The following is a 25020-nucleotide window of genomic DNA, read 5'->3' as shown; positions in this document are numbered from 1 at the left end:
GGTAAATTAGTGCAGCAGAGATTTTGTAACCCATGAAACACAATATCACAAGAACATTCAGGTACCAATGTTAACAGTTTATCCTTATTTTTCAGACCAGTGCGAACAAATAAACTGTGACATATCATACTCACTGATAATGAAACGTCAAGTTAATTTTGATCATTTACAGGGTAAACCCCTATGGTGTTTCTAACATATGGCGTCTGTATGAGTTGTAGCCTAATGTTGTACCCGCAATGGAATTCTCACGTATACAAATGATTAAAACTGCCCTGCTATTGACAATCTACGCCTACAGATTTGCGTAAAATGAAGCTTGGTATTGTGGTTTTACTTTTCTTCATTTTAGCAATCAAACCAATTTCTGCTATTGGGATGCTACTAGAATGAATCACAACTTGGATACCATAAAAGATTTGTTGTCGAGAAATATATAGAGTAAAAAAATTCTGTAAATATGGTAGATCCCACCCTAAATGTAATTTCTTGATTGGCGGAACATATTTTTCATTTTCCTGGGGCCATGTCCCGCTTTATTAGATGGACACTAAGTTGCCTGTTACTGATTAGCAGTGAGAAACGGAAGACGTGCACCTTGACAGACACTTTCGGAAACAGCTCAGTTGACAAGCAAATAGAACTCAATCCTTTTACTGTGAGTATTTCCCTAACAGCCTAACTCAGGGGCTGATGATGATGTCGCTGTTTGGTTTGTGGGGCGCTCAACTGCGCGGTCATCAGCGCATGTACGAAGTACAAATTTTTATAAAGCCCAACCTAGCGACTGTCACGAATGATGATGATGATGATGATGATGATGATGAAATGATGGGTACAACACAGACACCCAGACCCCGGGCAGAGAAAATCCACAACCCAGCTGGGAATCGAGCCTGGGACCCCGTGATCCAGAGGCAGCAATCCTCGCCACTAGGCCACTAACTGCGGACGCAACTCAGGAGCGTGCGTCACCTACTGAAGCACCAACGGCATTTACACTGCAGCAACGATGTGCTCATTTAGATGCGGTGCAGATGAGGTACATGGCGTACATGTAATTCTCTGCCTGGACAGTGGATGCTATACGCTGTCCACAAACGTCCAAGGATCAAATTTTGTCAGTGCAAGACACAACAAAACTCAAGATTTCTGTTTCCTCACCAGCGCGAAACAGAAATCCGACCCAAGCATTCTTTCGTAAAGATGCATTTCAATGTGTGTCAGACTTCGCAGAAAGGTAAAGATTCATCACTCTACTAAAATGAATAACAACTCTGTTTACAAAGGAACGTCTTCACACCTCCTTGCGTCACAATCAGAACGTCTCAGAATGTAGTCCCCAGGTTCTCCGCTGTAGCTCTTACCTGTGAAGATTATAGGTTGATCCCCAGAGGGAAGTATCTTCGATCAGTCCCCACAGGAAAGTGAGTTCACGCCATATGCCCTCTCTCTCTGGGGACTTGGCGTCTAGACCTGCGCTCAGACGACGAATCCCAGCGGCCGTTACAGAAACATTGCCACAACAAGGGCATGAATCTGCTAACCAATCGCCTGTAGCTCATACTCCATTCAAAAGGTCTTCTGGAATTTGGTGCTTTTTGATGGGAAGTGTGCCTCGTCACTTTCCATGAGAAGATACTTCCCATATCAGCTGATGACTGTTGCCTGTGACCCTGCACATTCCTTCACATAAAAAGTATGTGTCTTCGTATTGTTCCGACCCCAACGCTTTCACCAGGTACAATATTCTGAAATTATTTTTCAGGTCACCAGACGGCAACCTTCCACCTGCACCGTCCACCGTACAGGATTTCTGTTGCGTCAGCGTTGTAAACTGCCACCTCCCTAATTTTCCCTCCCCCTCAGGGTAGTAAATATCTGGCTCTGCAGAACACCACTAATCCCCATCCATCCCTTCTGTAGCCAACAGCAGCTTCTAAGGAACGCATTGTCCACGTCGACCTTTCTGTTAGCACCCAACTCTAATTAACTCCCAGACAAGCAGTACTCCAGCAATTCATCGTATGTGGTGCTAGCTAGCATCAGTGAACGACATGATCAATAACTCGATTGTTCGTCGTAAACAGTGCTGTAATAAACAGAAGAGACAAAGAAACTGGTACACCTGCCTAATATCACGTAGGACCTCCACCATCACGCAAAAGTGCTGCAACACAACGTGCCCTATGAGTGTGAACTAGTGCTGGTGGGAACAGACACCATGAATCCTGCAGGGCTCTCCATAAATCCGTAGAAGTACGAGGAGGTGGAGATCTCTACTGAACAGCACGTTGCGAGGCTTCCCAGATACGCTCAAAATGTTCATATCAGGCGAGTTTGGCGGCCAGTGGAAGTGTTTAAACTCAGAAGTGCGTTCCTGGAGCCACAATGTAGCAATTTTGGACGTAAGGGGTGTGGCATTGTCAAACTGGAATTGCCCAAATCCGTCGGAATGCACAAGGGACACGAATGGATGCAGATCAGACAGGATGCTTACGTATGTGTCAACCGTCAGAGTCGTGTCTAGACGTGTCAGTGGTCCCATATTAGTCCAACTGCACTCGCCATCAAACACTACAGAGCTTCCACCAGCTTGAACTGCCCCCCCCCCCCTCCCCCTGACATGCAGGGTCCATGGATTCATGAGGTGGCCTCCATACCCATACACGCCCATCCACCCAAAACAATTTGAAACGATACTCGTCCTACCAAGCAACATGTATCCAGTCACCAAAAATCCAACTTCAGTGTTGACAGGCCCAGGCGGGGCGTAAAGCTCTGTGTCGTGCAGTCATCAAGGGTACACGCGTGGGCCTTCAGCTCTGAAAGCCCATTCAATGATCTTTCGTTGAATGGTTCGCAGGTTGACACTTGTTGATGGCCCAGTACTGAAATTTGCAGCAATCTGCGGAAGAGTCACACTTCTGTCACGTTGAATGATTCTCATTATTCATCGTTGGTGACGTTCTCACCTGATCTTTTTCCGGAAGCAGCGATGTCGGAGATTTGATGTTTTACCGTATTCCTGATATTCACAGTACACTCATCAAATTGTCGTACGGGAAAATTGCCACGTCATCGCTACCTCGGAGATCCTGTGTCCCATCGCTCTCGCGCCGACTATGACGTGACGTTCAAGCTCACTAAAATCTTGATATCCTGCCATTATAGTGACAGTAGCCGATCTAACAACCGCGCCAGACACTTGTTCTCTTATTTAAGCGTTGCCGACCACATCCTCATATATTATCTGTTACAAGTCCTTGTATTCGAATATGCATGCCTATACCAGTTTCTTTGGTGCTTCAGTGTATGTGACCATAAGTATACTGAATAAAGAAATAATAATTCTGAGAATTGAAGTTCGCAAAAGGCAAAGCATAAGGTGATAGCCACAGCCACCTCATGGAAAAAGGCGTCGATCAAGTAAGAAAAAATCCATACAGTAATTACATATGCATATATAACTGTTGCCTAACTACATGTTCTTAAAAGAAATTTGCTTACAACTTTCTATAAAATTGCTTCCACTTACACACAATGCAGGCACTTCTGTAAATTACATACACAAGTTTATCAGTATCATGTGAGCACAGACTGCAGTTTAAATTGTGATTACCAATAAATGATATACTTTCAGACTTTTTTATGAACACATAAAAACATTATATGCAGTTCCTCGTTTAAAATACACTCCTGGAAATTGAAATAAGAACACCGTGAATTCATTGTCCCAGGAAGGGGAAACTTTATTGACACATTCCTGGGGTCAGATACATCACATGATTACACTGACAGAACCACACGCACATAGACACAGGCAACAGAGCATGCACAATGTCGGCACTAGTACAGTGTATATCCAACTTTCGCAGCAATGCAGGCTGCCATTCTCCCATGGAGACGATCGTAGAGATGCTGGATGTAGTCCTGTGGAACGGCTTGCCATGCCATTTCCACCTGGCGCCTCAGTTGGACCAGCGTTCGTGCTGGACGTGCAGACCGCGTGAGACGACGCTTCATCCAGTCCCAAACATACTCAATGGGGGACAGATCCGGAGATCTTGCTAGCCAGGGTAGTTGACTTACACCTTCTAGAGCACGTTGGGTGGCACGGGATACATGCGGACGTGCATTGTCCTGTTGGAACAGCAAGTTCCCTTGCCGGTCTAGGAATGCTAGAACGATGGGTTCGATGACGGTTTGGATGTACCGTGCACTATTCAGTGTCCCCTCGACGATCACCAGTGGTGTACGGCCAGTGTAGGAGATCGCTCCCCACACCATGATGCCGGGTGTTGGCCCTGTGTGCCTCGGTCGTATGCAGTCCTGATTGTGGCGCTCACCTGCACGGCGCCAAACACGCATACGGCCATCATTGGCACCAAGGCAGAAGCGACTCTCATCGCTGAAGACGACACGTCTCCATTCGTCCCTCCATTCACGCCTGTCGCGACACCACTGGAGGTGGGCTGCACGATGTTGGGGCGTGAGCGGAAGACGGCCTAACGGTGTGCGGGACCGTAGCCCAGCTTCATGGAGACGGTTGCGAATGGTCCTCGCCGATACCCCCGGAGCAACAGTGTCCCTAATTTGCTGGGAAGTGGCGGTGCGGTCCCCTACGGCACTGCGTAGGATCCTACGGTCTTGGCGTGCATCCGTGCGTCGCTGCGGTCCGGTCCCAGGTCGACGGGCACGTGCACCTTCCGCCGACCACTGGCGACAACATCGATGTACTGTGGAGACCTCACGCCCCACTTGTTGAGCAATTCAGCGGTACGTCCACCCGGCCTCCCGCATGCCCACTATACGCCCTCGCTCAAAGTCCGTCAACTGCACATACGGTTCACGTCCACGCTGTCGCGGTATGCTACCCGTGTTAAAGACTGCGATGGAGCTCCGTATGCCACGGCAAACTGGCTGACAGGCGGCGGTGCACAAATGCTGCGCAGCTAGCGCCATTCGACGGCCAACACCGCGGTTCCTGGTGTGTCCGCTGTGCCGTGCGTGTGATCATTGCTTGTACAGCCCTCTCGCAGTGTCCGGAGCAAGTATGGTGGGTCTGACACACCGGTGTCAATGTGTTCTTTTTTCCATTTCCAGGAGTGTATGTGTACAATATTTGTCTGAGATAATAAAGTAATAAATATCAGACCATGTTCAGTGGGATGTCAGGATAATTAATGCCTCACGACGTTCTTTGGTTATGTAGTAATATCCCAGAAAACGTTACTATACGTATATTACAAGTTTTTGAGATTGAGTGATGTCTATAATACTTATGTTGTGTGTGTGACGTTTCCAAATGAGTTGTTGTTGTTGTTCTTCCATTTGTTGTACTGAACTATAGTCCTAATCGTAGTAGAAACTTAAATGACAGTAAAAACCTGAAGGGTAAACCTATAACTGTATCAGATATCAAACAACATATAACAAACACATATGCAACTGGAAATGCTTGTAAAATATTTTTGTGTGAAATATAATTTCGTGTGTTGAGATTATTATGTATGATTGGCTAATAATGAATCATTTGTTTTTTATAATTATAACAGAGAGTGCATACACTTATCAACAAGAAAAGGTTCATAATCAACAAATCGTTATATATACTTTCTGACCTTGCTCTTTTCTTCTTACTGGACTGCTTTATAAGGATTATTCTGTTCCAGCCCCAGGAAGTGTGAGAGCTGTGAATGTAGTGCCTTTGGTGTCTGGCAGACTGCTGAATGTTACATGGCAGCCTCCGCTGAATTCACAGGACGAGTCACTACTATACAAAGTCACATATCAGGTATCTAAAAAAACTACCAGTTATTTCATGTAACACGAATGAAAATAATGACTGAAAAATTATTATGGCTAGGGTTACACGCTACCATTCACCAAATTAATATCACACTGATCTAATAGAAGGGGACATTAAACTTTTGTAATGCTGTTCTTGTTGTGTCTAGCTCATACAGCATAGACACAATGAGGTAGCTAGGTGCACGCTAAACCAACGCAGACGGGCGTGAAGTCTGAAACAGGATACTGGATGAAAACTATAAAGAAAAGAAGGGAGCTTCTTTTATACTTAACTTTAATGAATCCTTGGAATACATCTCTCTTGAATATTCGTTAGCTATAAGCACTGATACAAATGGCGCCTTGCTAGGTAGTAGCTATGGACTAAGCTGAAGGCTATTCAATCTGTCTCTCGGCAAATGAGAGGAAAGCTTCGTACGTCTGGTCGCAAGCTATGTCGTCCGTACAACTGGGCGAGGTCTAGTCCGTGTCTTGTGACCTGCCATGTGGTGGCGCTAGGTTTGCGATTACACAGTGGCGACACGCGGGTCCGACATGTACTACAGGACCGCGGCCGATTTAAGTTACCACCTAGCAAGTGTGGTGTCTGGCGGTGACACCACAGTTCTTTACTCTTATTAAATGGTCACTTTGCCAACAGAGATCTATTCGTGCATTTGTCGCTGCCTCAATAAAATATTTGTGACTTTCCTTTCTTCTGTTGTTAAAGAGAGGAATATAACTCGTTTCGTAATGTTTTGTGCCCCCTCCTCATCGACTGGTCATCCTGAGAAAATTTTCCACTTAAACCTTAACAGAAAACAAATAAAATTTTATTCATGAAGAAATGTGCAATAAATGTGACTGCTTGGAGAGAGTTACCTATTTGATTAGAAGGCTGTGAAATAACGGTAGGCGTGAGGTGCTGACGGATTTAAAACAGTGGAGACAGGCCATGTATCATGCTTGAGTGACTCAGTTGGTAGACTTGCCCATGAAAGGCTAAAGTTCTGGGCTTTGAGTATGGTCTGGCACACAGTTTTAAACTGTCAGGAAGTTTCAAATCAGTGCACATTCCACAGAAGAGTGAAAATTCATTCTGTATACTAAAGCGTTGATTTGTGATACTAATAAATTATAAGAAACTCGATTCAGAGGTGCTTCATTAGAGGCTTTCTATGGTGCACAATGGTATTATGTAGTTCTCAAAAGTATTTAATATGTGTTGAATATAACATTTAATTTGTTTTGTGTCACACAAACATTACTTAAAAGCAGTGTTCAGACTGTGAATGCAGACATTTCGGTTTTAAAAACTGAAGACAAAATTAGTATCGTAACAATACGAGGTTGCAAATGAAAGATGGTACTTATTAAAAAAACCTAACAAATGTAAGACAGCAATAGTAATTAAAAGTGATATGGATAGTTAGTATATCCAAAGCCCACACATATTGGATGCAAACTGAAGGGATATGTCTTTTTCTTTTTTTTTTTTTTTTTGGGTCATCAGTATACTGACAGATTTGATGCGGCCCGCCACGAATTCCTTTCCTGTGCTAACCTCTTCATCTCAGAGTAGCACTTGCAGCCTACGTCCTCAATTATTTGCTTGACGTATTCCAATCTCTGTCTTCCTCTACAGTTTTTGCCCTCTACAGCTCCCTCTAGTACCATGGAAGTCATTCCCTCATGTCTTAGCAGATGTCCTATCATCCTGTGCCTTCTTCTTATCAGTGTTTTCCACATATTCCTTTCCTCTCCGATTCTGCGTAGAACCTCCTCATTCCTTACCTTATCAGTCCACCTAATTTCCAACATTCGTCTATAGCGCCACATCTCAAATGCTTCGATTCTCTTCGGTTCCGGTTTTCCCACAGTCCATGTTTCACTACCATACAATGCTGTACTCCAGACGTACATCCTCAGAAATTTCTTCCTCAAATTAAGACCGGTATTTGATATTAGTAGACTTCTCTTGGCCAGAAATGCCTCTTTTGCCATAGCGAGTCTGCTTTTGATGTCTTCCTTGCTCCGTCCGTCATTGGTTATTTTACTGCCTAGGTAGCAGAATTCTTTAACTTCATTGACTTCGTGACCATCAATCCTGATGTTAAGTTTCTTGCTGTTCTCACTTCTACTACTTCTCATTACCTTCGTCTTTCTCCGATTTACTCTCAAACCATACTATGTACTCATTAGACTGTTCATTCCGTTCAGAAGATCATTTAATTCTTCTTCACTTTCACTCAGGATAGCAATGTCATCAGCGAATCGTATCATTGATATCCTTTCACCTTGTGTTTTAATTCCACTCCTGAACCTTTCTTTTATTTCCATCATTGCTCCCTCGATGTACAGATTGAAGGGTAGGGGCGAAAGGCTACAGCTTTGTCTTACACCCTTCTTAATATGAGCACTTCGTTCTTGATCGTCCACTCTTATTATTCTCTCTTGGTTGTTGTACATATTGTATATGACCCGTCTCTCCCTATAGCTTACCCCTACTTATTTCAGAATGTCGAACAGCTTGCACCATTTTATATTGTCGAACGCTTTTTCCTGGTCGACGAATCCTATGAAAATGTCTTGATTTTTCTTTAGCCTTGCTTCCATTATTAGCCGTAACGTCAGAATTGCCTCTCTCGTCCCTTTACTTTTCCTAAAGCCAAACTGATCGCCACCTAGCGCATTCTCAATTTCCTTTTCCATTCTTCTGTATATTATTCTTGTAAGCAGCTTCGATGCATGAGCTGTTAAGCTGATTGTCCGATAATTCTCGCACTTGTCAGCTCTTGCCGTCTTCGGAATTGTGTGGGTGATGCTTTTCCGAAAGTCAGATGGTATGTCGCCAGACTCATATATTCTACACACCAACGTGAATAGTCGTTTTGTTGCCACTTCCCCCAATGATTATAGAAATTCTGATGGAATGTTATCTATCCCTTCTACCTTATTTCATCGTAAGTCCTCCAAAGCTCTCTTAAATTCCGATTCTAATACTGGATCCCCTATCTCTTCTAAATCGACTCCTGTTTCTTCTTCTATCACATCAGACACATCTTCACCCTCATAGAGGCTTTCAATGTATTCTTTCCACCTATCTGCTCTCTCCTCTGCATGTAACAGTGGAATTCCCGTTGCACTCTTAATGTTAGCACCGTTGCTTTTAATGTCACCAAAGGTTGTTTTGACTTTCCTGTATGCTGAGTCTGTCCTTCCGACAATCATATCTTTTTCGATGTCTTCACATTTTTCCTGCAGCCATTTCGTCTTAACTTCCCTGCGCTTCCTATTTATTTCATTCCTCAGCGACTTGTATTTCTGTATTCCTGATTTTCCCGGAACATGTTTGTACTTCCTCCTTTCATCAATCAACTGAAGTATTTCTTCTGTTACCCATGGTTTCAACGCAGCTACCTTCTTTGTACCTATGTTTTCCTTCCAAACTTCTGTGATGGCCCTTTTTAGAGATGTCCATTCCTCTTCAATTGGACTGCCTACTGCGCTATTCCTTATTGCTGTATCTATAGCGTTAGAGAACTTCAAACGTATCTCGTCATTCCTTAGTACTTCCGTATCCCACTTCTTTGCGTATTGATTCTTCCTGACTAATGTCGTGAACTTCAGCCTACTCTTCATCACTACTATATTGTGATCTGAGTCTGTATCTGCTCCTGGGTACACCTTACAATCCAGTATCTGATTTCGGAATCTCTGTCTGACCATGATGTAATCTAATTGAAATCTTCCCGTATATCTCCCGGCCTTTTCCAAGTATACCTCCTCCTCTTGTGATTCTTGAACAGGGTATTCGCTACTGCTAGCTGAAACTTGTTACAGAACTCAATTAGTCTTTTTCATTCCTTGTCCCAAGCCCATATTCTCCTGTAACCTTTTCTTCTACTCCTTCCCCTACAACTGCATTCCAGTCGCCCATGAATATTAGATTTTAGTCCCCCTTTACATACTGCATTACCCTTTCAATATCCTCATACAGTTTCTGTATCTGTTCATCTTCAGCTTGTGACGTCGGCATGTATACCTGAACTATCGTTGTCGGTGTTGGTCTGCTGTCCATTCTGATTAGAACAACCCGGTCACTGAACTGTTCACAGTAACACACCCTCTGCCCTACCTTCCTATTCATAAAGAATCCTACACGTGTTATACCATTTGCTGCTGCTGTTGATATTAACCGATACTCATCTGACCAGAGATCCTTTTCTTCCTTCCACTTCACTTCACTGACCCCTACTGTATCTAGATTGAGCCTTTGCATTTCCCTTTTCAGATTTTCTAGTTTCCCTACCACGTTCTAGCTTCTGACATTCCACGCCCCGACTCGTAGAACATTATCCTTTCGTTGATTATTCAATCTTTTTCTCATGGTAACCTCCCCCTTGGCAGTCCCCTCCCGGAGATCCGAATGGGGGACTATTCCGGAATCTTTTGCCAATGGAGAGATCATCATGATACTTCTTCAATTACGGGCCACATGTCCTGTGGATACACGTTACATGTCTTTAATGCAGTAGTTTCCATTGCCTTCTGCATCCTCATGTCGTTGATCATTGCTGATTCTACCGCCTTTAGGGGCAAATTCCCACCCCTGGGACAAGAGAGTGCCTTGAACCTCTATCCACTCCTCCGCCCTCTTTGACAAGGCCGTTGGCAGAATGAGGCTGACTTCTTATGCCGGAAGTCTTCGGCCGCCAATGCCGATTATTTATCAAAATTTAGGCAGTGGCAGGGATCGAACCCGGGACTGAAGACGTTTTGATTATGAATCAAAGACGCTACCCCTAGACCACGGGTCACTGATTCTATTAATGCCTGGAATGATTATGTATTTATTAGACACAGCAAGCCTGAAATCAAAGAATGCTCACACTATGAAGCTTCTTGATAAACGGGGAGTTACTGACATTAAGACGAACATGTATATGCCTCAGCATTAAGGATGACATCATTTTTCTGAATTTTTGAGATGATGATGCATTCTAGAATCATATCGGACCTCAGCAACAATAATATGACTATGTGAATCACATACTATCCTAGATAAATTGATGATTCATAGGCTTAATGTAGACCGGTGATGGCAAAGAAAGTGTTTCTGAAGAAATTTGTTATCATCGAGTATAGATTGTCAGGAAGTCTCTTCTGAAAGTATTTGTGTGGAATGTAGCCATGCATGGAAGTGAAACATGGACGATAAACAGTTTAGACTAGAAGAGAATAGAAGCTTCCAAATTATGGTGCTACAGAAGAATGATGAAGATTAGATGGGTGGATCACATAACTAATGAGGAGTTACTGAATAGAATTCGGGAGAAGAGAAATTCGTGGCACAACTTGACTAGAAGAAGGGGTCGGTTGGTAGGACATATTCTGAGGCACAAAGGGATCAGCAGTTTGATACTGGAGTGAAGCATGGAGGGTAAAAATCGTACAGGAGGACCGAGAGATGAACACACTAAGTAAATTCAGAAGGATGCAGGTGGCAGTAGGTACTGGGAGGTGGAGAAGCTTGCACATGATAGAGCAGCATGGAAAGATGCATCAGACCGGTCTTTGGTCTGAAGACCACAACAACAGCAACATAGGCTTAATGATATAGCCAGCCAATGCTAATGTTATATCTAACAAAGACAAAGCAGAAGTTTGTACTTAGTAATTCAACCAATATAATTTGGGGACATATTTCTGACTAGGTAGAAATCACGTATGAGGTTTCCCAAGGTTCAGTCTTTGGTCCATAACTGTTATACAAATATGTAAACGATCTTCCTCCTCAAGAATGAAATTTCACTCCACAATGGTGTGTGGGCTGATATGAAACTTCCTGGAAGGTTAAAACTGTATACCAGACTGAGACTGTCTTTCACAGACAGGTCAGAGCACTTACCCGCAAAAGGCAAAGGTCTCGAATTTGAGTCTTGGTTTGGCACGCAGTTTTAATCTGCCAGGAAGTTTCAGATCTTCTATCCAATGTACAATAAGCAGAATTGGTTCTTTCTGTAGATGACACTAGTAGTTTGATCAATCCAAGAATAGAAACAGAAATGGAAGAAATGTTTAAGCAGGTTCAAGAAAATATCATCTACTGGTTTCCTGTGAATGGTCTCACCCTCAGTTTTAAAGGGAAGACATATTCCGTTTTGCAGGTCTGAGGTTACAATACCAAAGATAAGAGTAACACATGGGAGGATATAATAAACAAGGTGGTAATTTCAATATTCTTAGGTGTCAATATTGATGAGAATTCAAATTGGGAAAAGCACATTTTGGAAATACTAAAACAACTTAGATCAGCCATATTTGCACCTGGAATTATTGTAAATCCTGGGGAGACACATATCAGTAAACTGACAACTTCTGTGTATTTTCGGAAAAACGTGCTTTAAGAACAATATGTAGTACTAATTCTCGAATGTCTTGTAGACATCTGTTTAAGGAGTAGGGCATTCTGACTGCTACTTCAAGGTATATTTATTCCCTCATGACTTCTGGTGTAAATAATTCACTACAATTCAAAAGGAACAATGTTGATCATAATTAAAACACCAGATGAAAAAAGACATTACTCCTCATTAAGGATGTCTTTAGGACAATAAGGGGTGTGTAATGTTGCAACAAAAATTTTTATCACTTACCTAGTGACATAAAATATCTGATAGACAGCAAAATAAAATTGAAAACGAACTGAGAAAGTTTCTCCTTGACAACTCTTTCTATTCTGTTGAAGAATTTCTATTGCTGTAATGTGAGTAGGAATTACTGACTCATATCCATATACCTTTTTTTTTTTTGTAAAAAAGAAATAACTTAATAATGTTCGTAATGTAACCACATATACAAATTAATTTGTGATGTGAATGTAACCCCAAATGATTTGTTCCACATCATTACTGTCTATCACGCAAAATGATCCACAGAACACGTAACTGACTAACTAACTAATTAACTTGAAAGGGCAAAGCCCAAATTATTGAGGCAGCATGATCAGCAATACATACCCATGACGTGAATTAGGATTTTTGGCTGAAGCGGTGAATTATCCAGTCTTTACCTAAATGGGAATGGAATGAGTTCAAGAATTTGGAAAGGTCTCACAGCACTTTTGTTTTAATGTAAAATGGGTCTTACTAATTCGAGAAATTTTGAATGTGCCTTCAAGTACTGACTGAACATTCCATATGAAGTTAGGTCGACCATAAGTCAACGAAATTAATGTTTGTTGGATATGACTGTGACACTTTTATTCAGGATCCATTTATCTGAGACATTGTTGTCTCTTATAAAAAATAGTTCACAAAAGAACTCAAGGTCAATCCCAACTCACTGAAGTTAAGATTTTAATGAGACAAACAAGGAGCAAATTACTACATACTTAAGGAAACCAGTTGTCTGGTGAGTCTCTCCATGATGTTCCGGAACATCGCACTGAACATTCTGATTATGTCACTCGAAATATATTCTCCTCACTGAAACTAAATTGATGAAGCACTAGCATGCCTGTCAGGTATTAAGGCTATGAACTGGTTCTTGTGCAACACAGTAAAAATGCAAGCTTTATTGTGGTAGGAGAAGTTGTTGACATTTCCACCTCAAATACCTCAAAAAATGTCATAACACAATGCGTAATGAAGTAGGAAATCTAAGAGTTTCATTAAGTGTGCAGTGAATGTAAAATGTGTGTCTGGATGTTGCATCAAAACCTAGACAGTCATTACAAACTCCACCTAGCTTAAAGATCTTTCGAGCTGGAGGACAATCTGGACAGTTTAGTAACTTCCAATCCTGTGGCATGTAATAAAAAACTTGGAATAGTTCTTTGGCTAGCAGTCACAAATAAATCGAAAACGAGAACTTCTGATTTTAAGACGTTTTTATACGTTTACCTGCAGATAGTAATTTACATGAATCAACCTAATAGATTCATGAACAGTAAAAATAGAATTTGCAATCTTAAGAACAGTTCATATGGCATAAGACAAGCTCCAAAACTGTGAAATGGGAAAGTCTCAAATTTTTTGATGACATTGTGAAATTTAAATACTTATGCTGATGATCGTTGTATCTATTACAATGAAGCCTTTTGTTTGTTGATAGTTTATTAGTTATTGAGAGACTGTCAGTCAGTACCACTGAAGTTTTGAACAAGTTGAAGCAAAAATTTGAAATAACATTTAACAGCACATTTCAGTCATATCTGCGAATAGAAATTAAAATAATGTCATAGAAAGGTTTTGTAATCAATTTAAATATACGAATATAAGACTAAGAGTCAGAGGTCAACATTTTAACACCAATATAGAACACTGAATGGTGACAGATAAAGAAAATGTTGTTTATGAAGAGCCATCAAAATCCAATAAACCATATCAAAGAGCTATAGGCAGTCTGTGGTGCCTCCCAATAATATCTCATCTGAATATCAGTTTTGCTGTTCAATAGCTTAATACGTTGAATACTCATAAGAAATCCATGTTGATTCACTGGAAAACTTTTTAGTAGTAATATTAACTAAAAAGTTTGTTATAATCTGTAATGGAGCTTCACACAGCTAGCCCCTGCTGATTCTAAATGGAGGAAGTAAAAAGTCTGGCATATTATCTGATGGAGGATCAACACAGCTTGACTAGGCATATTTGGATTATCAAAGTGAAAATCCTGTCTGATGCAATAGAGAGTCTGAAGACTCAGGATAATGTGATCCTGATAATAAACAAAATAATAAATTAATGATGATTAACTGAAACCCTCAGCTGCCGACAGGTGTTGTTGATTTACCTCGATGTGGACAGCTGAAAATGTGTGCCCCAACTGGGACTCGAGCACGGGATCTCCTGCTTACATGGCAGATGCTCTAACCATCTGAGCCACCGAGGACACAGATGAATAGCGCGACTGCAGGGACATCCCCAGTAAATATACGAACTGAATGCCAATGGATTTCACACCATGCAATGGGGACGCACTACCTGGTATGCATAAAAGCAAAGCCTTGTTAAAAGTTTGACAGCTGAAGCAAAATGTTGAGTCGCTGCCTCATTGATCAGTGATGTATGTTGTAGATTATGTCTTCAAGAAGACTTCGAATTTAAAGCTTGAATCAAACAGGCTGTCACGTAAATGTTGAATACAGAGTAACTCGTAAGACATATTCTACAGATTAAATCCAATATAGAACATTGTATGGTGACAAGAGGCCAGAAGCATAGAGAATTTGCAGGAAAGTTCATTTAGTGACACATTGAAAATACTGTCAAATTAAGAGATGTTAGAAACTCCCATCAGCTTGCTGATATGGCTACTGTTTAGGCCTGGGACTTATAAACTAATTGGAGAAGTAGAAAGAAAAATATTTAAAGAGAAATGTTGAGAGTCAATTATTCATCTTTACTCTTTTTTTTTCTGTGTATTGTGCGTAATGTTTGCAAGTTTATTCTTGGTCTCCTCATGGTACTGCAGTAAATAATTTTTGATTGTCAGTCTGGTTAAGTATGTTGCATGGAAGAGTTATCAAGTTTCGTTCTTCGATAAAATTGTGCAAATAGTTACTTGTTACTAAAGTAATCAAATCATGAGAAACAATGCAAGTGATCTTTCTTGGGAACATCAGAATTTGCATCTGTTTGTGGGCTCATCATGTTACATTACTTAGAAAGTGAACTTGCCGAGAAAGTCTAAATTCAATAACAGAAATAAGAATTTGAAGGCAATATATGATACACAAGGAATGTGAAAATGATGTCTCCATTTGTAACTAGAATTCTGTGTACTTGAAACACTTCGTTTGCCAGCAGCCCACAGTGCAGTAAAAGAATCAGAAGATTGTCAGCATTTACCCCCAGCCCACAATGTAGAATAGACATACAAAGAAACTCAGCATTTCCAGCTAGCACACACTGCATAAATTGTATACGAAACGTTATATAAAATTCATAGGCTTATATGAGAGAAGACATGAGGTTCCACAATAATAAAGAAAGTTCCACCTTTTATGATTGATTTTGCTTCCTGGTCAGATACATGCCAGAAGAGAATGCCATAAAGGAGTTATCACAGATAACCAATGTACTGCATCAGTTATACAATAATGTTAATATGAACTTCCATCAAGAAAGAGAGATAAACATTTTTTATCTATGTAAACAGAGTGTGTAGTTGATCGCTAGTAAGCTTGCAAATTTTGAGCAGTTATTTACAAATGACTCGAGTCATATAAATGCCATATGCATTAGTAAACAATTAGTAAAATCAGTGCAAATTAGCTACCTGAGTAAACCAACCTACACATTAGCTGTGTGTTATTGCACAGAAAGTCATAAAGGTGAAAATAATGCCGAATTTACAAAAAACTATGTATTATATAGAAAATGCGGTCAGTTATGATATTTAAATCAAGAAAAAGATTGCGATTTAGCTGCTATCAAAATTTTAGACTTCAAAACAATTATTCCTTGCGTTCCCCAAGTAGCAACGTTAAAAAATTTGTGAAATGTCTTGAAATACTGTTAACATTAAAAAATGTGCTGTGGCTACGTTAATTGATGATATTAAAACAAAAGGAAAGTTACAGAATCTCTACTGCTTCACTGATCTTACTAATTTTGAAAGCAACAGTAACATTTCTCACAATATGGGAAAACTGTTCCAAAACAACTTTAGACAAGATGCTTACAAACAGTTTTTTGCAGTCCATAGATCCTGTGTATGCAGAATACAGTGACCAATTATGCCCAAGGAATGTACCTTCAAACGTTTCCATTTAAAATACAACAAGAAATATATAAAAATCGTAAAAATTTCAGCGAAAATATAAGAACCTCGAGCCATTTACAATCAGTACAAAGTGGGGAGCATATAATGTAGATGATAGTGGCTACATACTGAGACCTCTCTTAAATAAATTCTGGCGTTATTTCCATATTACTTTCCTTCTTACTCAGAAGCACATCAGATCAAATGAATCTAAACGGAAGTCACAGATAAGAACAGAAATTAACATTTCGTATGGAAATGTTTAACCTTACCATGTTCCCAGAGAGGTACATTAAGAAATTTGTCAAAAATACACAAAACGTATATCACACAATTCTAATGAATCGTCAATGACAGCTACGAAACAGCATCTTCAAATAAAGTGAATGTAATATGGTATGCGATAAGTTACTATGTGAGTACTGTAGAGTAATTACAGCCGGCCAGTGTGGCCGAGCGGTTCTAGGCGCTTCAGTCTGGAACTGCGTGCCCGCTACGGTCGCAGGTTCGAATCCTGCCTCAGGCATGGATGTGTGTGTGATGTCCTTAGGTTAGTTAGGTTTAAGTAGTTCTAAGGTCTAGCGGACTGATGACCTCAGCTGTTAAGTCCCATTGTGCTCAGAGCCATTTGAAGTAACTTCTACAAAATATCAGCAACACCTCAGACAGTACACAAAGTATAATAAAATCTCCCTTAGCCTCCATATTCTATAAAAAAACAATGATAGTGAAATTACATTAAGCACAATGAGTCCAAGCAACAGATCATCATCTGAAATTGATGAAATGGTTGAGTTTTCCGTAAAGAACCACTCTAATATTATATGTTAAATTAATCTCTAATGACAGGTACATTTTCTTCCTGTAAGTAGCAAGAATTATTGCACTAAGAGAAATGTGAAAAAGAATGCTCAAAGTTGAAGACCTATATCATTCGTTAAACACAGTTTGGTACACTTCATTGAAGATTATTCAATCGAGTATTGACTGCTATTTTGGAGAAAAATCCAATTATATCAGATCCTCTCCGTGGGTTCAGGAAGAATAAATATACACATATTACCATACAGGGTGAACATTACTAAAACCGACAGACTGTAGGGACGGATTTCCGACTGGAAATGGAGTTAAAAATATCCTATGAACATGTGTCCAGAAATGGACAGTGTTCATGAAATGACAACAGATCGTCCTGAACCACAGTACAGAGATGCATCGTATCCTTGTCACAAGAATGTTCAAAGTGGCCTTCATGGGACTGCCTGTGACAGGGGTGTTAATGGTTGTCATGCAGTACACACTGTGGCTTACATCATGTTGGTGGACCACTTCCCTGGAGCTTCTACTAGGAATCATCTCAATATGCTGTACAAGCCAGTGCTCCAAATCTGGTGTCTGAAAGGACCCATTAACACACAAACATTCGAAAAGGGCCTTAAATGTTGTGTAATGTGGTGGATGTCTGTGAGGGTACTTGTTTTGGTGTAGCTGTGCTGCCTCTAGGCCGTTTCCATCTGTTGGCCGTAGACAAACTCGATCTCGCCTTGTTGCCGACATGAATACCGGACCGGTCTGCTCCTTTCATTACGCTGCGTCAATCACACAGTCTGCAACACAAAAGGAACACATGGCACGAGGTCAGAGGAACTGCCATTTGTCAGCGCCATCTACGATGGCAATGGTGCCTTTCTGGACACATGTAAAAGGACTTTTCTCCTCTTTTTCCAGTCAGGAATCCGTCCCTACAGTTTGTCGGCTTTATTAACGTTCACCCTGTATATGAACCCATACAGTATCCGACAGATGTTACTAACACTAAAGGAAAACTGTTGGGATTTTACTAAATTTATTAAATGCATTCGGTGCCACTGATCACAAAATGTTGTGAATGAACCTACTGTACTATGTCATCAGATACAGCCCTGTGTGCCAAGTCAAGTCATATATTAAAAACAGGAGGCAAAAAATAGGAACTAAATGCCTCAAAGAAGAGAATGTTGCAAGCTTCTAATCTAAATATGGAGATATTTCATAAGGTGTACCATAAGTTTCAATGTAGGACCCACCCTCGTTTTCTTTACATAAATGTCTTACTATTGAACATCCAATGTTCATCATTACTTTTGTCTCTTCTTCCGCTGTTTCTTCCTGCTCAGTTTATTAGAAGTACCAATTTTCTTAAACGAAAAGCTCCAAAAACCGGTATACTGTTGGTATATGGAAGAAGTATCTTCCATTGTGGCGAGCCCGACCATGAGCTTCAAGAGGCTAGAAGTGAAGGTACAGTCGAGCTGGGTAGAATTAACCTGATAATCAATATATAAACTGTGATTTAAGAACTAGGATAACTGTTCATATAGTATAATTTGAGCTATTGATTGATGCAAGAAGGTGACTCTGATCTGTCTGAATTGAATCCATGAGGTGGTTTTGGTAGAAGGACAAAATTATCAGGACAGTCACCAACTTCCAAACATGCAGTTTGCTAGGAGTCACACAAAGTCTGAAGTCAGAGGCTGCAGTCTGTCATTGTTCCTGTTACGTGAAGTGAGATGCCATAGACTATGTGCCCATGACAGGCTCAGCAAAAAGCATAACAGCAAAGACCACATACAACTGCAACATGAAAGGTGATGGTTAATGTAATACTTTTATAAAATCTCTTTTCTTGCAGTAGTCACCAGATATTGCTTACATCAGATATTGTTTTCAGCATTCCACCTGTCTCTTCTCTCCGTGTTGCCTTCTGCTCAATTTTCTAGAAATAACTACATTTTCTTCCATCGAAACCATTATCACCTCACATAAAATTAAATTAACGTTTCTTCTCTGTTTCTGAGGTTCATCCGCCAAGTAATGCCTAATTTGATCAATCAAAATGTTACTACTGCTAGATTCAAGCTACTCATCTCATGACTGTCACTGAACATGTACAATAACGCTATTCATCATCTGATGCCATACTCAACTACTGCCACCGAATGTACCATACTGTTGTTCCAAATTGATACTGTGTACCACAAAATTCTTCATGCAATTTCTGAGTTTTGTTCTATGATATTTATCATTGTGATGAAGAAGATATTACGCTATCAAGGACAGATCAAAACAAAACTCACAGTAGCAGTGTTCTTGTTATTAGTATGTGAAATATATTCTTTGTAGACATGTAAACTATACAATAATATACTAGAGTATTATTCTAAATAAAGGTGTAGCGATTTAGATTTTAATAGCTGCCTCTGTTTTGTTAATGCGTCCCTTCACTTATTCTCTGAATGTAGTATTGTATGTTGGCTTCTATGAAATATGAAGAAGGAAACAAGAACAAACCTGATTAATTGTACCTATCTAACGGATGTGGATAGTTTCATATGGATACAACAGTTTCTATGTCGATTTAAGGTTTACATCATCTGCCAGTACCAGGCAAGTGTTTTCTCCTGCTGTTATTGTTAAAGTCTGGAAATTTTTCTCAACCCTGCTTATGTTAAGAGGCGTCACTCACATCTATGGTCTCAAGGTTCACTGCAGCAGTCACTCCTCTCAAACTACAACGTTTTTACATAAACTGAGGTTCAAAACTAGCTATGACACATTGTACCTCTGTTGAAAATAAAGTGAGTAATGTTCAAAATTAATGGAGCTGTAAGGAACATAATATTTGTTTAGTATGTATAAACAAGCTTTTACTGTACAATTTGGTGCATAACAAGATTTCATTCACCGTTTTCAGTGTGTGTATCTACTGGCATGTGAAGACATTGACTGCTCCACATCATCTGGAGTTGTTGACGTATCAATAACTTCAGCTGTACTTGATCGCCTGCAGCCACATGCTCTTTACCAAATAGAAATAACTTCATTGTCCCCTGCTGGTCCCACATCGTGGAGTTATGCGATCAATGCTTCAACAGCACATGCAGGTATGAAGAGGTTTGAATTTTAGGTATAGTTAATGGTGTCATAAATAAAGTCAGAGCCTCAAATGTAATATCTTTTTAATGGAAAATTTCTAAATTTTGTATTTCCTAAATAACATTTCTCAGACCATACAGAATTAGTGTTTTATTTTATTATATTAGACAGTTGTAATGCATATTTACATATTTACATATTTACTTATAACAAGTGTGACAGGGGAAACCTTTCAATGTTACGATATACAGCATGTAACGGGTATAACTACAGATATTTGATATTTTTGGTATGTGATACCTTAATATGGTCACACATGAGTGTGTTGATTGTTTTTTCTCTGTGTCGAACAGTCGTCCCACAAACACGTAACAAACTCTAGGACCCAACGCTTTCTGCGTGATCGCAGCTGCACTATGAAGTGGACTACTCCTGTCAGTATAGACTATCCGTTTAGCGTCCAACTGTCCAGGCTTGAACGCCTGACCTGTTGTCTAGGGAAGAATGAGAATTAATGGATTGCTCTTGCCACATATAGTTGGAGCTACTACCCAAACACAAAACAGACGACGTGTAATAGCTATAACGATTAGTATGCCAGTGACGAAAATACTGACGTAACGTGGCTTAGCGCACTGTCCTCAGTCATCAATACAAATATATGCCGCTATACCTGCCACACCATGTATGGTCTACAAGCTTTGTGATTAATCAGGAGAACAGAAAAAGGAATATGAAAAATCGAAGTGGACAGACTCATTGTTGTCCACAGACGCTGGAATGGGGCTAGGAGGGAGGAAATGGAGATACTTGCATTCATGGAAGATGGAACACAATGCAGAAGTCTCATGTATTTGTAGTAATTACTTCAATTCTAGAAAGCCACAGGTTTAGACTGTTCTGATATTACGTTGTTGAAAGTGATCGGAAATCGTGCAGTCATAGCAACTACTGTGTGGTTTAAATTCTTTGTTTGTCATGCTGTTTCCAGTAAATGGTTTCATTCCCATTGTTTCAAGGGTGGTTTAGGTACCACCCTGTAGTGAAGAAAGAAGCGAATTTTTGAACACCACTAGTGAAGTGCATTTTGTAATATTATATCCTCCGCATCCCCAAACACACCCCTATCCAACTGTTGAACACATTGGAGCAAAATCATCGACAGCGCTTTCCTTCCTCACCAGTACAATACGTACGTGACTCTTGTATAACTGACTGATATATGTCACAAGCAGGACATTTCACCCCACGTCAAAATGCAAATGTCAGTCAGCTTCGAAATACACCTTTATTCTGTGCACAGACCAGACTGTGGACGATTGTAGCAGAAGCGAAACACGTGGCATGTTTATGCAGTAGATTAGTTTGGTTTTACTTCTACAGTGTACCCCAGTTCATTGGTCAGAAATGTCGTTTCCTGCACTAGAAGAGACACGAAACAGCATGAAATTTTGGCCAGATCATAGAAAGGGTCATCTCAAGGCTTTTACAGATTTTTGAACTCGATAGTGGTGCAACATCACTCAACACGCAGAGATAAAATTTTAAAAAATTCTTCAACACAAAGTCAATATAAGAGGATTATATATTTTCTTATTATTCAGTTTTCTACTATTTTTTGGACTTTCTCTTGAGTTTATTATTTCTAGCTTTGAGCTACACTGAAAAGCCGAAGACACTGATACAGCTGCCTTATGTCGGGTAGAACCCCCATCAGCACGCAGAAGTGCCGCAACACGACCTGGCTCGGACTGGACTAATGTCTGAAGTAGCGCCAGAGGGTTGGTTGGTTGGTTGGTTTCGGGGAAGGAGACCAGATAGCGTGGTCATCGGTCTCATCGGATTAGGGAAGGAAGTCGGCCGTGCCCTTTCAGAGGAACCATCCCGGCATTTGCCTGGAGTGATTTAGGGAAATCACGGAAAACCTAAATCAGGATGGCCGGACGCGGGATTGAACCGTCGTCCTCCCGAATGCGAGTCCAGTGTCTAACCACTGCGCCACCCCGCTCGCGCCAGAGGGAACTGACACCATGAATCCTACAGGGCTGTCCAAAAATCCGTAAGAGTACGAGGGGGGTGGAGATCTCTTCTGAACAGCACGTTGCACGGCAGCCCAGATATGCCCAATAATGATCGTATCTGGTATGTTTGGTGTAAAGCGGAAGTGTTTAAACTCAAAAGAGTGTTCCTAGAGCCACTTTGTAGCAATTCTGGACGAGTGGGGTGTCGTATTGCCTTGCAGGAATTGCCCAAGTCCGTCGGAATGCACAATGGACATGAATGGATGCAGATGACCAGACAGGATGCTTACGTACGTTTCACCTGTCAGAGTCATATCTAGACGTATGAAGAGTACCATATCACTCCAACTTCACATGCCCCACATCATTACAGAACCTACACCAGTTTCAAAGTCCTCTGCTGACATGTAGGGTCCATGGATTCATGCTGTTGTCTTCATACCCGTAATTCAGACAAGAATCATCCGACTTGGCAACATGTTTCCAGTCATCAACAGTCCAATCTCGGTGTTGACGGGCACAGGCGGGACGAAATCCTTTGTGTCGTGCAGACATGAAGGGTACACAAGTGGGATTTCGGCTCCAAAAGCTCATATTGATGATGTTTCGTCGAATGGTTCACATGCTGCCATTTGTTGATGTTCCAGCATTGAAAACTGCAGCAATTTCTGGAAGGGTTGCACGTTGTCACGTTGAACTATTCTCTTCAGTCGTCGTTGCGGGATCTATTTCCGGCCGCAACTATTTAGGAGACTTGATGTGTTATCGGATTCCTGATATTCACGGTACACTCTTGAAATGGTCCTACAGGAAAAATCCCCACTTCATCGCTACCTCGGAGACGCTGTGTCCCATCACTCGAGCGTCGACTATAACGCCATGTTCAGTCACCTACATCCTGATAACCACCCATTGCAGGAGCAGTAACCGATCTGACAACTGCGCCAGGCACTTGCTGGCTTATATAGGCGTTGCCGACCGCAGTGCCGTATTCTGCCTGTCCACACGTCTCTGTATTTGAATACACATGCCTGTACCAGTTTCTTTGGCGCTTCAGTGTATCTGCAGTCAGCTATCGCTGATTATACGCTGTCTGCTGACAACATTTTATAAGCTATCATAACTGCTCATGCTGGGCGTAATATTCGAATCGTTCGTTTTTTCGTTCATTCATCGTGGTCCCTAAATCAAATGAAGAAGGAGTCTGTTGAGTAATGTGGAACTAGTCAAGTTATACGTGTCAGGGTGGCAGGGACGAGACTATAGTGTCCAGAAAATGTTCTTGAGTTCAACAATCAGGGCTCCACTCACAGTATACGTGAAGTGTCGGTGTGAAGTAGTTCTTGAATTAACGTTGTGCGTTACGGAACTCTCTGTCATAGTCTTGCTCCAGATACCGTGGAATGAAGACACTAAAGTGGGGGGGGGGGTCAGTGATGCTGTTATTGATTTTAATGATGGCATCATTGGTAGGATGAAAGTGGTACAGCGTATGTGAATTAATCCTGGAGCAAACTGCATCAGAGAACTTGAACGGATGGATAAGGTTCGCATTGATAAAGCAGAATATGCAGCACAATTTGCCACTGAGGAGTGCATAAAGAAGAAAGGAAGATGAAACTTTGAAAAAGATCAAGAGGATGATATACAGTATGGTGCATGGTGCTTCTGAGTGACTAAAAATAAATAGATAAAGCATATATTAAGTGAGTTACAGTCTTTTGAAACTTTATAAGCCATTCCTGAAAATTTACAATTTGTGTTGCATTTTTCCCTAAATCTTAGAAACCATATCGAGTAGAATATTCAAATTTTCAGGTAGTAATAGCAGATATATCCTGAGTCTACTGAACTAAAAGAAGAACATAATGTTATGCATAATTAAAATTATTTAGGTTAACAAACAAAAAAGTACACAAAATTTTAACCGTGTAATAAAAATTGTATTTCCGAAAGCAGTGGCTGAAAAGCAATTGTTGAAGTTGAGTAGACTCAGAACATACAGTTTAGTGTCCTGTAAAAGTTTCACGTCAATGGCTACAGTGGTTCCTGAAATACAGGGAAGCCAAGTCACTAAATTTAACATTGTCGGGATAGGACGTTGCTACTGCCCTTAAATAATGCGAAAATAATCACGAAATTTTATTAAAGGAAACTGAATGTATTCCGCAGTAAGAATATTTGTCACTTTAAAATGACAAATATGGGGGGTGTTTGTGTAAGAGAACAATATGAGGTAGAGAATTCTGGGGTCAGAGAAGCCAGCTTAAGGAGATAATAGGAATAAAGACACGTTACTGTGTACTTTTTTATTTACATTAGTCACAGTTAACTGGAAATACCATCATTGACACAATGAACATTTCATTTGTCTTGTATCGTACAAAATGTGCAGAAAATGACGACCTCAATTCAAGCATGACATCGGCGAACAAGATTCTGACGCACGCTGACAAATATCCCTGGGGTGTTTCGAATCACATCACAGGTAACTATAATTCTGGAACGAATTCCA

The 25020-nt window shown here is 40.7% G+C and overlaps 1 protein-coding gene across 1 annotated transcript in view; it reads left to right on the top strand.

Annotated features, from left to right (window-relative positions):
• LOC126212940 (uncharacterized) overlaps positions 1 to 25020 on the top strand; it is a 483964-nt gene that overhangs the window by 351410 nt on the left and 107534 nt on the right. Inside the window, exons 18-19 of the mRNA XM_049940457.1 lie at positions 5676 to 5797; positions 20303 to 20492. Of these exons, the coding sequence (XP_049796414.1) occupies positions 5676 to 5797; positions 20303 to 20492 (312 nt within the window). The remainder of the gene's footprint in view (positions 1 to 5675; positions 5798 to 20302; positions 20493 to 25020) is intronic.

This window comes from Schistocerca nitens, chromosome 11 (genome assembly GCF_023898315.1).
Source record: "Schistocerca nitens isolate TAMUIC-IGC-003100 chromosome 11, iqSchNite1.1, whole genome shotgun sequence".
NCBI classification, from domain to species: Eukaryota; Metazoa; Arthropoda; class Insecta; order Orthoptera; family Acrididae; genus Schistocerca; species Schistocerca nitens.
This window is presented reverse-complemented; position numbering and strand designations above follow the sequence as displayed.